The sequence below is a fragment of the Psittacula echo genome (assembly GCF_963264785.1).
Source record: "Psittacula echo genome assembly, chromosome: 4".
Classification (NCBI taxonomy): domain Eukaryota; kingdom Metazoa; phylum Chordata; class Aves; order Psittaciformes; family Psittacidae; genus Psittacula; species Psittacula echo.
This window is the reverse complement of record NC_137738.1, coordinates 82,057,484-82,071,068: the sequence shown is the minus strand read 5'-3', so window position 1 is coordinate 82,071,068 and position 13,585 is coordinate 82,057,484. Positions and strand designations below refer to the sequence as shown.

At 38.7% G+C, this 13,585-nt stretch overlaps 1 protein-coding gene across 1 annotated transcript in view; it reads left to right on the top strand.

Moving 5' to 3' along the window:
* The window catches only part of ZNF451 (zinc finger protein 451), a 36,364-nt gene that overhangs the window by 367 nt on the left and 22,412 nt on the right, over positions 1 to 13,585 (top strand). Inside the window, exons 2-8 of the mRNA XM_080616336.1 lie at positions 258 to 341; positions 5,969 to 6,052; positions 7,223 to 7,348; positions 8,409 to 8,520; positions 9,143 to 9,293; positions 10,815 to 10,941; positions 12,579 to 12,732. Of these exons, the coding sequence (XP_080472462.1) occupies positions 261 to 341; positions 5,969 to 6,052; positions 7,223 to 7,348; positions 8,409 to 8,520; positions 9,143 to 9,293; positions 10,815 to 10,941; positions 12,579 to 12,732 (835 nt within the window). The 5' untranslated portion in view covers positions 258 to 260. The remainder of the gene's footprint in view (positions 1 to 257; positions 342 to 5,968; positions 6,053 to 7,222; positions 7,349 to 8,408; positions 8,521 to 9,142; positions 9,294 to 10,814; positions 10,942 to 12,578; positions 12,733 to 13,585) is intronic.

The window sequence follows — 13,585 nt, the reverse complement described above, 5'->3', positions numbered from 1 at the left end:
TGCGGTGGTTCTAGAGTGGCCGGAAGCATCAAAAGTGCCTGCAGCTACTAGTAACGCCGGAGCTCACTTAGCGGCTGTTACTAAACTGTCCTATGTTCTACCGGTAACACAGCGCCGTTAGGCGAGAGCTCCGGCCTGCCTCTTCAGACATAAGCATTGAGCTCTGATCTTAAAGCCACAGTAGGAATGAAACGGAAAATGCTGCGTAAAGAAAACTTACAAAATAAATTGATGAAGCATGTTTTTTTTCTGTTTAGGTAATGGAGTCTCGTAACTCCGGAAGCGTTTCCAAGAATCCATCAGCCTCTGAAAGTGAAGATGATGAGATTGAGTTCATTGGAGTAAGTAGATCTCTTACTGGAAATGCACTGCCTGTTGTATGTTCTTGGTAGCCCAGTGAAACAGAAGGGGGTCTTTGTGTACTGTGGCTATGGCCTTATTTTCAATGGAAAGCATTACTTTTGAATTTAAAGAAAATTTAATTTGTGAACCTTTATGGTGGGTAACAAGCTTATCTTAAAGGTTTATGTGCTTGGTTTTGGGGGTTATTCTTTGGTTGGTTTTTGTTTGTTTGTTTTGGAAGAGTGTTAAATAATGTCAATTGTATATAGAGAATGTAGACTTGAGTGTCCCAGGAGGTGAGTGAGGGATTACAGTGATCAATGAGGTATATGAGGAGCCACTGTAGCTGACTTTTTTTGGTAATTAGATTGCACAGCATTTTGTCTCATGAGTAGCCCCACTGAAGTTAATGGAATAAAGCACTGCTCGTTCTGCAAAACTGTATAAACCACTGTACTTTGTTAAGAAGAGGAAGGAAATAATGGGTTAGAGGCCTTAAACAGTCTTAAATTGTGAAGCACTGTATAATAGCTACAGTATAACACCTAGTCTGATGCTGGCATGTGGCTTACATGATGTAACTTTAAGACCCATATCTGTTGAATGTCCAAGAAAAGCAAAGCAATTTTGATGCTACCTGTGTTCTGGCCTCAATATGTCATCACATGGAGGTGCTGGATGGCAGGGATATGTGCAAGAACAGAAAGATGATTTTCCTTAAGGAACAAGTTATGCAAATATGATCAAGTGGTTAATTGATGCCAGGACTAATAATGGCTGGTTTCCTATGGATTTGTGGATTTCCTTAATGCTGAACAATAACTATTGTTTTATTATTATTTTGTGTGGTATTTGATTAGAGTTGATTTAAGTTAAATGTACAGACCTTTTCTGCAAGGGTATTTAGGTGCTCGAGTATGAGGGACATGTATATTTTTGTGAAAATTACAAGTAGTTGATCTGAGGCTTGATCTTGGTCTTTTAATTGATTTGGTCAAAATTGACTAATGAGTTCTAAGTTCATTATATACACACACAAGCATTCACGTGCAGTATGATTGTATAAGCTTCATTTTCCTGAAATACTGGGCAAAGAATGAGGAAGCTAGTATAGCTTTGAATATGTAATGATAGAAGGGCTGCTGGAGCACCAAGAGCAATAACTGAGAGAAACCTATTAAAATCAATGCTTTTGTTAACTTCTTTTCTTGTTTTCACCTGTGGATAATACGGAGAATCTGTGGTCACAGGGATTATTGCTTCTGACCAAGGCTGTTATATATAGGAAGATGGTTGTGCTTAGGCTAGTTTGTGTAGGATTGGTACTTGGGATGAAGAGCTTCCTGTTGTCACTGATGAAGATGAGGGAAAAGGTGTGTGACCCTGACAACCACCTAAATATGGGCAGTGTGTCCTTGGATCTCCCATTTGCCCTTCTGAGTGAGGGTGAACTTGGACTTTGCAAAAGGATTTGTAAACTACCTGGTTAGCTTTAGATCATCATTTCCATATAGTAAAGTGTGTAGGCTTCATCATAAATGTTGTGTATGACTGCTACCTGGTCATTTGTGTGGGTTTTTTTGTTTGCTTGTTTTGGGGGAAAAGGGTTTTGTGGTATGTTTTGGGGTTTGGTTGGTTGGTTTTATGGTTTTGGTTTTGGTTTGTTGTTTTTTTTTTTTTTTGTTTCGTTGTTTGGGGGTTTTTTTCCAATTCAGTTACTTGCCTTAGATTATTTGAATTCTTTCTGTAGGACTGAGGAAAGTCCTCATTTGATGGAGCAAAAGCTATGCTGCTGCTAGAGTTTTTTCAGCTTTTGCAGTCAGATTCGCCCTCATTCAGGAAACTTAACTGTTCTTCTGTAATTCCCACCTTTTAATTCTGCGGTACAACATATTTTGGCCACTTAAAGTCATTAAAGTTCTGCACACCAACAGAAAAATATATCTTCAATGCAAGCCAGTATTCGTAATGGCTTAATTTCTTAAAATAGGACGGTCCCTCATTCTGTTTCCTTGGTAAGGGTAAGGCAAGAGTGAAGAGATTCGCAGGTTTAATGTGGTAAGTTGCCACAGTCTGCACTGAAAGCATTGGACTCCTGAATTGTTTTGGGGTTTTTTTAATGGTATTGATCCACTCGTATTTTTTTTCCTGACATTTCTTTAAAGACAAAGCTCTTCATTATGTTGCTTTTTTAAAAAATGTAAGTTTTCCGTGGTAAAGTTGGTGCCTTTTCTAGGCAGGGGCTGCCCTTACCTTTGTTATTTCATGTGGGAGCTCAAGATAATGCATAGTTTTGTAAAGTGTTTAAATGACTCCTGACTCCTCTGTTGTGTTACAATGAATGGCAAACAATGTTAAGGAGGGTATTTGTGTTTAATTTCTGTAAACATGTGTTAAATGCATAGTAAGATTATATATCTTCCAATATATAATATATATTGTATACTATATATAGTATATAATAAAACTCAACTGGAAAATTGAAGAGCTATGTATTTAAAAATTACTTGAATTTTCTGATGCAATTTATGCACAGTTTTCTTCACTGTTGGTGATTTTTATTTCAGAAGTCGAAATCCAAAGAAAAACATGATTCCATAGGCTCCTGCTTGTTCAATAATGATTTCAATTTGAGATCCAGGGAAGACAAATATACTTCATCTACCTTGCAGCATTGACCTTTTACAGTGTTTTGGCTGCACTTCTTAACAAAAGATGCATACTTTTTCTGTCCTGGAAGAGCTGGAGTAGCCACTTAATTTCTTGCAAATGAATGCTTCATTTTATTTGAAACCTAAAGAGGACTTCTGGCCTATTTTGGGAACTGATGATGTTAGAAAAATTGATTTATGAAAAACAGTTGCAGCTCTTTGAGCTCCTACAGAGGTCTTAAGGAACAGCTCAAGTTTTTAGTTTTCCTTCTAATTGTTTTCCAATAAAAATGATACCTGAAGAGCGCTTGACCCTGGGATATACCAAAATCAAGTGATTTGCTGAAACATGTTACTATGTAAATATTTTGTTTCCTTTCCCCCTGGGGTGTTAAATATTAGGCATGCAGACTCAAGTATTTGCTTCTCTGGCTTTCAGTTACATCACAGCTGGAACCGGATAAAATTGTAGAGGTGTTACGAAGCATCCCTGAAACAGGACTTTTATTTTTGCTCCCAACCCAAGTCTGCCAAGGACTTGAATTTTATTACCTGGGAGGTTGCAGAAATCAAAACCATCTAAGTACATGATGGTTCACAACATTGGTCACTCAGCAGTCTTAAAGCTGGAAGCCTGCAGGAACAGAGATTTAGAGCACAAATAGTACAACTTGTGCCAGTTTTTTTTAGTGTGCTTTAATGTGAGCTTTTTTCCATGATAATTAGTGTGTTTACACATGTATACGCAGTTATTCTCACATAATTATTTTGTCAAAGATATGTTAAGTTTGTGGTCACACATATTGAAAGCTAGTTTCATGCTTTCTGTGTGCTAGTGTGTGTATAATTATGCAGAAGTTTAATTGTGCTTTTTAAGCAACTTGAGTATTTGGTCTGAATGCATGTCAAGCTAAAACCTGAACAAACAAAAAAGCCTTACATGACATGTCAGTGGGCCAGGTGTCCGTTAGCTAGGCCTGGTTACCCAAAGATTGGGTATTAGTGTATGTTGAGTTACTCATCCTGTTTTGTGTTCATTTCACTGATTATTTAGTTGGCATGTGCTAATGTTGTGGCATGATAGGGATTTGTTTATATTTTCGTATGACATCAGATTACGTGGATGAAGTGCTGTGGTTATTTGCCTTTAAAAACTGAAGACTTGTCATAGTGAGTGTGGATGGAGCTCCAGATGTTATTTTGTATATCTTCTTCAAAGAACTCAAGACTTGCATGCTTAATTTGGATTGCTGACTTTAATTATTCTTCTCTGTTTACTTTTTCATGTTTGTGCCAACATCTATTATCTACCAGAAGCTGGTAGTAGAAATGTTAGAATCAACATGAATGGAGAGTGAATGGGAATACACACATGCTCTTGCTGGTGTGACAGCATCATACAGCATGAAGAAAAGGAGGCATATGAAGCATGTAAATCAGCAGGTCATTGAGGTCACAGACCATTAAGATGGTTGCAGAAGACAAAGAATGGGGCTAGAGCCTTAAGACATCCTATGAAAGAGACAAAAGCAATCAATAAAGTTTAGTGACTCACAGAAGAGGGACATCATGGAGAGAGACAAAAGATGAGAAATATGCAGAAGGAGCACATGGCTGCCAAGCTAGGAATAATAGGGAAGACTTAAGTGCTTGTTGATATCCAGGCTCCTTTGTCCTCCTGTCTTTGTATGGAGTCCTGATCAGGCTTCCTCAATGCACATCATTGCAACTGAATGCTGGACAGACTAACTGAACACATGTCTTTGTGGTTCTGAGTATGTGGTGTGGATGAGTGACTCCATTTCATTGTGTTTCTAATACAGATGCTTGTACTTATGGAATACCCGCTCAGAAAGGAGTAGCCTTCAGGGCTCAAAAGTGAATGAGACTGTTTCTCGCTTTCTTAATGTTTGGAATGCCTGAGAATTTTAACTTCTTTTTATACTGTGTCTGGCTGATATTTAGTGAATTTTCACCACAGAAGTCCTCATAGTGCTTTGCTTTGTATTAGTAGCTAGAAAGATGTTAACATACCCGTGTTCTCACTACTGCTGAGCAGTGCTCACACAGCATCAGAGATGTCTCTCCAGTATGTCCCCTATCAGTAGGCTGGGGGTGGGCAAGATCTTGGGAGGGGACACAGCCAGGACAGCTGACCCAATATGGCGAAAGGGATATTCCGCACCATATGACATGTGCTCAGCGATAAAAGCTAAGAGAAGGGAGGGGTGGCATTTGTTACATTTGTCTTCTGGTGCAACTGCTGCCCAGAAAGTGGCTGGCCATTGCCTGCTGATGGGAAGTAGAGAATAAATCTTTCATTTTCCTCTGCTTCTGTGCACGGCCTTTGCTTTTGCTTTTTTAAACTGCCTTTGTCTTCATCCATGAGGGTTTTTTCCATCTTATCCCCTTGCCCCATCTGAGGAGGGCAGTGATAGAGCATCTTGGTGGGCACGTGGCATCCAGCCAGGGTCTGCCATGCTTTTGGAGCTGGAATTTGTGTCTTAAAAACAACCAACCAAAACAAACCCTGAAAACAATGAAAACCCATTTAGCATTGCTTAGTAAAATTTAAGACCATTCCTCTTTTGGTAACAGCTTGCTATCCTATTACCATTGAATTAATGATGCAAGTTGAGTATCTTTAGAAACATAGATCTAAGGTGGTTGAGAAGGTGAAGATTATAAGGTTATTGAGCAAACTAAGACTGTTAATTTGAACTTTTTTTCTAGTTGATATCTATATGTTGATACTTGAATTATTTGTGAATACTTACTTGCTTGCATGTTTTACCAATTTCATGGATTAGTCTGTTAAGTGGAAAAGTTGTCATGTGGGAATTTCATGACTTGCACCCTCTTGAAACCTGGGGAAGTTATCCTTCAGGTAATGCTGACAATGTGCTGTAATGCATGCAACATTTTATCTGTGAGGAATACAACATAATATTGTGTGTGTTTTAACACTTTTTCAGGAAGGACCCTTAAGGCCTGTACTTGAAAGCATTGATCTTATCAGTAGTGAGGATGAAGAACCTAATAGCAGTTATTATGTTCATGTGAGTATGTTGTAATGTATTTTGGGACTTCTCAGCATATAAAATAATTACTCTGTATTTTTTCCCATCAGTTACTTTTCATAAAAATACTTGTTAGAGGTATTTTTAACAAGTAATAAATAAAACAGCATTGAAGTCTGTATTTTTACCTCTTCTTGATTGGAAGGTAAGAATGCCAACGCTTCATTTTTTCCTGAGGCATTTTTTCCCTTCTTGAAAAGGACTTGGAGCTTTTAGTTGACTTTCAGTGGTTTTTAGTAAGTGTGTTGAAGAAAAATACAAATGACCTCATAAATTGCCGTGTTCGGTTTCTAGCCTGCAAATGTTATATAGCTTATTCCCAGGCATTTTTCTTCTAAAATAATTTGTAAGGAGCAGTTCATAGATTGGAGGATCTTATTCTGATGACAACCTCAGCCTCACTCTTCCTAATTCCTCTTAAGAATGTAAGAGTCAGAAGCAGGTCAATTCAGGTATCCCCCAAGCTTATTGTGCCTACTGTGCAGGGCCTTTGAGGGAGACACTGACTGAGAATGACTCTGCTAGAGCTGGTTTTGGCAGCAGTGGACATCTCTTGGCTTATGTTTTCCAGTGTTGCAGTATAGGATGTATGAAACAAGCCTGGTTCTTAAGGAAAGGTGGGACTTCTGTACATGCACAGGCTCATTCCTCTGGGATGATTGCTAGACTTGATTGTGCAGCAGGAGCAAACTGCAGTGTATAGCCCTTATGCTAGAAAAAGCTGATCTGTCTTTCTGAAGATAGCAGGCAGTGTTGTCTAAAAGCAAGAATGATATCAGTTCTCAGTTTTTCACGTGGGCTGCATGTTGCCTTTCAAAGCTGTAGTGATTTTTGTTCACCTACTTAGAAGGATTTACTTATTTTTAATTTGAAACTTCTAGGACACCCAGCACAATCATCTATGTGCTTTAGTGAGGCTAATGTTGATGTTGAATTGCCTTGAATATGTAGGGGGTGGGGATTGTTTGTTTGTTAACGGAACTTATAGATGCTGGTAAATAGGAAGAGAAAACTAGCAAGGTAGATCATGGAATTTAGGATTGGAATTATGTACTGAATTGCACCCTGATGCTTGGGCATTGCTTTTCACTGTATTAGTACCTGTTACTTAACTGTTACCAAATAAAAGTTTAAATTTTTCTATTGTAGAGAAATACTAAGTGTAAAGATCACATTGACTATCAGAAAGAACGAGTGGCGTCAACCTTGGATCGTCTGGCACGTCATGTAGAAGTTGAGAAACAGCAAAAAGAAGAGAGAAACAAAGCCTTTAAGGTATCGGACATATTTTACTATGGGCTTTTTTTGTTATGTAGAATTAAGTAGAATTGCATAATACAGGCCTTGTAGTCATGAGTGCATTTACTTTCACTGTTAAGTAAATAAAATGATGGGTGAGCAAAATACAGATTTTTTTTTTTTTCTTTTTTTTTTCCTGCTGGAGCATCGTTTGAAGCACAGTGTGGACTTTGTCTGTTCAGTGGCTTTTAGCTGATAAGTTTGCTAGTCTTATTGTAGTTCCTAAGGGGGGAAAAAAAAGTAACTTCACACAAGCCAGTGGCAAAAGCTTGCTCTCTTGTTTGTACCTATAGCGAAGAGACCTCAGCATCACTTACTCTGGTTAAATAATTGAAAACTAACAGTTATCACAAACCACCATTGTGCTTTTGTCTGAGATTTTGGGGAAGCCATTTGCCACATGAAATCTTTGTATCAGGTATTATTTGATAATGGAATAATTTTTTTATGTATGAGGCAGAATTTTAAAATTTAATTCTAGTAATTGTATTGTGCAGCTATTTGAAAGGGTTCTTGCTATTATGAACTGGGAGGCGCAGTCAATAGGCTTAAGGGTAAGACTGCTATCAGTGGATCTCAGACCGCTTACAAGAACCTCATGAAATTCAACAGGGACAAATCGAGTATTGGTGGAACATGCTGACTTTCCAGGTTAATTTTCTGAACACCCTTAATGATTTTTAAAGTCACAGAATTGTACTATAGTTGCAACTTGTTAATAGTCTATGCAACTTTAATGCAACAGAGTAAAAGGCTGTTACATATAGCCCAAAGTAGCCTTGAAGTCCAGAGAGGCCTTCTCCTGTCTCCTCCACTTACAATCTGGCAATCTCTTAATGCCTCCACATACTTTCTCAACTATAAAATGAGTCAGAGATAGCTATTTAGCTTTTAAAGTAGTCCAAGTATGAAGGCTAAAAAATCCTTTTGTTAATTTTTTGTTAATTTTGTTAATGTATTTTCCTGCCGGGTGGCTCCTCAATCCTCATCAGGTAAAGTAACCTGCAGAATTCAAATTACACGTTTTCCCCTTCAGGAGAAGGTTGACTCCCAATATGCTCATGGGTTGCAAGAACTAGAATTTATTCGGGCAAACAGTGACACAGAAGCTGCAAGATTATGTGTGGACCAATGGTTAAAAATGCCAGGTAAGAATAGGAAACTTAAGGTTCTGTGATACATTGTTTTAAGTCCTGCATCACAGGATAGAATGTGTGATAATTGCATTAAGCAATACTGACACTGAGCTTGCAGGTGCCTCATGCATAACCAAATCTTACAATATTAACTGTGCTAAAGTGTGGCATTTGAAAGTTCTTAAACACTCATTTCCATAAAAGTTATTCTTTCAGTGTTTTGCTGCTTACAAAATTCAATATACAAAGTCTGAAAGCCGCTAAGGCAATGTTAACTACTTTTATAAGCAAAGCTGCTAGAAGGAAAACATTACTGTTGAACTATTGCTCAGGAAAATATCTACATAAGTAAGTATAACGTCATGATGTTCAATCAGTATAAAATACTGCATGGAGGACCTTGAGGAAGGTGTCAGAAGTGTTTGAAAAGTAATCCTACTGGGGATTGAAGAGATGGATTCTTCAAATGAAAGAACAGACTTACTGTAGCGGGATTGAGTTACAATACATTGTTAGCTTGCTTTTAAGAATTATATAACTTGATTTTTTTAATGTTTTAGGGCTTGTGTTTTATTTTGTTTTCTTAAGCCTCTATAATTCAGATTCTAGTTAAGTGCTTTGTTTGATAACACAGGTCTCAAGCCAGAAAGTGTTAACTGTGGAAAAAGGGGTATTTGTAAGAGAGCACGTCAGATGAAAGTGAACAGCAGTCCCATGGCTTGCCCTGTGATGCACTGCAACAGAGAGTTTGATAATGGACATCTTCTCTTAGGTCACCTTCAAAGGTAAGGACATAGTGAAAGAAATAATGAAAGAATATACTTCAACTTAGTATATCAACCCAAGTCTATTTTAAACTACCTATAGTGACAAAATTCCACTTGGAGAGCAGGTTAATAAGTTAGAGATTTTATGTAAATAGTATGATGAACTTCCTGGTTAGTTGTTTTTTCATTTGATGTTTTTCATTCAGAATTGATTCTCTCGAGCATTTTTTAACTTTTGAGAAACAAGATTTCTGTTCTTCAGTTCTGTTACATCTTCATCGAAACTTGAAAAACAGCAAAATGTATACAACTTGATGGTAAGATTAAAAAATATCCCTAGTAAAGGGAATGAGGAGCAAGAGCTATAGGCCAGACAGCTGTTCATAGCTGGTTGTTGCTAGTCAGCGCTTGCTGTGTCTGGGGTCAGTTCCAGCAGATACTGCGTTTTAACTACTGAATGTGGGGAAAATGGTAAGGAGGAAAGCCATGGGAAATATTGTGGGTTAACCGTAGTACTCAGCTTGTCCCCAGAGAGCTGTTCACTCCCTTGCCCCAGTGGGGTGGGAAGAGAATCGAAAGGGTAAATGTGAAAAAACTCTGAGCTGACATAAAAACAGTTTAGGTAAAGCAAAAGCTGTGCACACAAGCAAAGCAAAATAAGGAATTCCCATTGGCGGACAGGGCTTTATCACACATAGTAGTTACTTGGGAAGGCAAACACCATCATTCCGAACATCCCCCCTTTTCTCCTTCTTCCCTCAGCTTTTATTGCTGAGCAGAGTGTTCATGGTACGAGAGACCCCTTTGGTCAGTTGGTGTTGGCTGTCCCAGCTGTGTTCCCTCCCAGCCTCTTGCCTACCTCCAGCCTTCGTGCTGGTGGGGCAGTCTGAAAAACAGAGGTGGCCTTTACGCTGTGCAAGCACTGCTCAGCAATAGCTAAAACATCCCTGTGCTATCAATGCTTCATAATTCCAAAACACACCCACGGTATAAGCTGCTACAAAGAAAATTAACTCCATCCCAGCCAGAACTTGTGCAAGGAGGTAAAAATCAATAATTTTTTAAAATTCCTCTGTAGGAAATTGAGGTTTTGTTAGTTCTTTTGCTCTTAAAAACGGTATGATTTGTCTGCAAAGTGGTCATTATAACAGGGAGGCTGCAGGGAGAATCAGCTCTGTACAGGATACTTCAACTGTATTCTATTCACAAGAAGAGAGGAATGTTTGCAGCATATGTCAGGAGAGAACCACTTCCGACAGGATTCTAAATTGAGTGGTATGTTACTACCAAGTATGCTGCTTTCATTCCTTCTGATAATTGATCTTTATGCTATGAAATGACTTAATTGTGCTGAGTAAAATGTACGGTTAATGATAGAGGGAATGAGGAATTTTACAGTTTAGGTCCATTTGATAGGGTTTTGTCCAACAACTTCAAAAGACAGATTTTATCCCCCTCATTACCCCTCGCCCCCCAATTAAAAAAACTGTTTTGACTATTTAGAGGGGACTACTTTGTTAATTATTTCTTTCTCTCCAGGTTTGATCATTCTCCTTGTGACCCAACAGTCACATTACATGGGCCCCCAAATAATGCTGTTGGCTGTGTGATATGCTGCCAGATATTTGCGACCTCTCAGCAGTACAATGATCATCTTTTATATAAGGCAAGATCATGAGGATAAGTAACTCACCTGCCTGAAAATACTAGGGGGTTTCAAGATGTGTATCTATGTACTGATTTTGATTTTTAATCCTTTTAACCTTCTTTCTCCCCTCCCTTCTTGTAGTCTTCAAGGTAATTTTTCTTATTCTGCTGTTTCAAACACTATCCTGACAGTGCTCCCATTAGGTCTAGACCATTATACCAGTGTACTTTTGAGAGGACTGTAGTTCTGTCTTGAATCTCTTGTCCCTCCATTGGTGCTGTCATAAGGTATTCCCTTTTTTTGCGTCTCCAGAACTGAAAGATAAAGGCAAGAAGTTAGGGTGAAATAAGTCACATAAAAAGAGAAGCAGCAGAAGGGAGATGGGGGAGGCAACAGAATGAGGAAAATAAACTTGAGTGATTCAGATATAACTGTTTCTTCTGTTTCTATGTATTTGCTGCTACTCACTAGTTAGCTTACAGAAGAGAAAAGGATAATCTAGCATTTGAGTTTTGATTTGAATATAAGCTAATGGTATTTGGAGATTTTATCGTTGTTCCTTCCTACCTTCGCTCTTTTGTTTTTTTTAATAATGCTCTCTTTCCCTTCTGTTCATAACTTACCCCGGTAAAACCTCAGTTCAATGACAGATGCTCAGGTATTATCTTCTGGGTGCATTGTTTCGCTTAAGCAGTCTGGTGTTGAACTGGATAATGGATAGCGTTTTCAAAGTGTAGTGTTTTAATAAAAAATGCTGTTGGATATCTGCCTAGTCTGCAGAAGCTGTGTTAAATTTAGGGGAAGTTTTAAATACTCTGAGCATCAGACTGCTTTTAGCTAGTAGTACTAACTCCTAATGCATATTCATACCTGACAAGCTTGAAAGATTACATCATAGTTTGTACTTGATCTTTTCCCATTGCTTCCAAGTTGTGTGTCTGTGGCATCTCCAAGGGCATTAGCTGCACTTAGAGAGTGACTCTTGCAGCAGGCAGGAAGATGGGATTATTTTGGTGTAGAAAGATGGGGAGATAATCCTAAATGAAGCTGTAGAAAAAAGCATATAATGAAGATTCTTTGAGTCACATAAGGAAGGAGTAAGCAAAACTGTTGGAAGCAAAATTAAAGGATTTTTTTCCCTGAAGGCAGGGATCTGAAGTTGATGTAGAAGGCAAAAGGGGTGGAAGGAGTTAACTTTGCTGAAAGTCACAGACCTGTCAGGCTGCTCAGAGGAGCAGCATTTTGAGAAGTTGGCGGTTAGCAAGATTAGGGAAAAACTGACATGAGGAGAAACAGCTGCTTTGGTGATAGAAGAAGCTTTTTTTGAGAGACTGGGTAAAGGGACTAGCTAAGAGTTGATGGAGCCCATAGTTCCTGGGGAAGGTGCTTGCTCCCAGTGGTGCAAGAAAGGAATGGAAAAGTTGCCAGTGTAGTAAGGATGAGCAGCGAGTTTGACAGTGGCAGTTTGGCCAGTCCCTTGTGTCTCACTAGCTGAAGTGCATAGGAGTAAGCTGTAGGTAAACATAGATGTGGCAATTGAAAAACTAAAAGTGACAATATAACTACAGAAAGGATAGAGGAAAGGAAGGACATGAGGAAAACTGGGAGTAGTTTCTTGACTTAGTTTTTCTTAATTAGATCATTTTCTCTTCCAGCTAGATGAAAATGACGGACATATAAAAGATCTCCCTCCGCAGCTTATTCAGTGTTTTGCTTGCCCAGACTGCTTCCTCCTTTTCACAAGAAGAGAGGAATGTTTGCAGCATATGTCAGGAGAGAACCACTTCTGCCAGGATTCTAAATTGAGTGGTATGTTACTACCAAGTATGCTGCTTTCATTCCTTCTGATAATTGATCTTTATGCGATGAAATTACTTAATTGTGCTGAGTAAAAAAGCTTAAGGTTTTAAAGTTTGTTTTTAATGGATTCTTATTTTTCTTTTAAGGTCTTAAATGTGATACAGTTTTGTAAGAGAAGATGCTTTGAAATCCATATTTTTGTGTAGAAATGATTCTTCCATCACAATTGCTGTAATGAGAAGCAGACCTTCCTTTACCTCCATGCTGTCAGGTCTCTCATATGTGCTTCTCATCCTCCAGTGACTGTACAACTGCTGTCCTAAATAAGTTTACCTTTAGCATGTTGATAGAAATTCAGACCGAAACACATAAATTTCTTTTTCAATTTCAGCCAGGCTGGCTGTGATGTTCCTTCCCCTTACTGTACTGTCTGAAGTCTGGAGGCTGTTTTTCTTGTACTTGTCTTTGGCATTCCTGATGGAAAAGACCTGTGAAAGTTTCTTCTCCATATAATTGCAAATTTATCCTGCTTAGCTGGAACATTTGCTGCTGGTCTGATGCCTTGCACTGGCCGCATTGATGCTGAAAACTGAAATACAAGTTATGTTGTGAGCTGGTAAAATCCTGAACCGTAGAATCATAGAATAGTTAGGGTTGGAAAGGACCTTAAGATCATCTAGCTCCAACCCCCCTGCCATGGGCAGGGACACCTCACACTAAACCATGTCACCCAAGGCTCTGAACACTGCCAGGAATGAAGCATTCAAAACTTCCTTGGGCTACCTGTTCCAGTGCCTTACTGCCCTCACACTAAAGAACTTCTTCCTTATATCTAACCGAAACTTCCCCTGTTCAAGTTTAA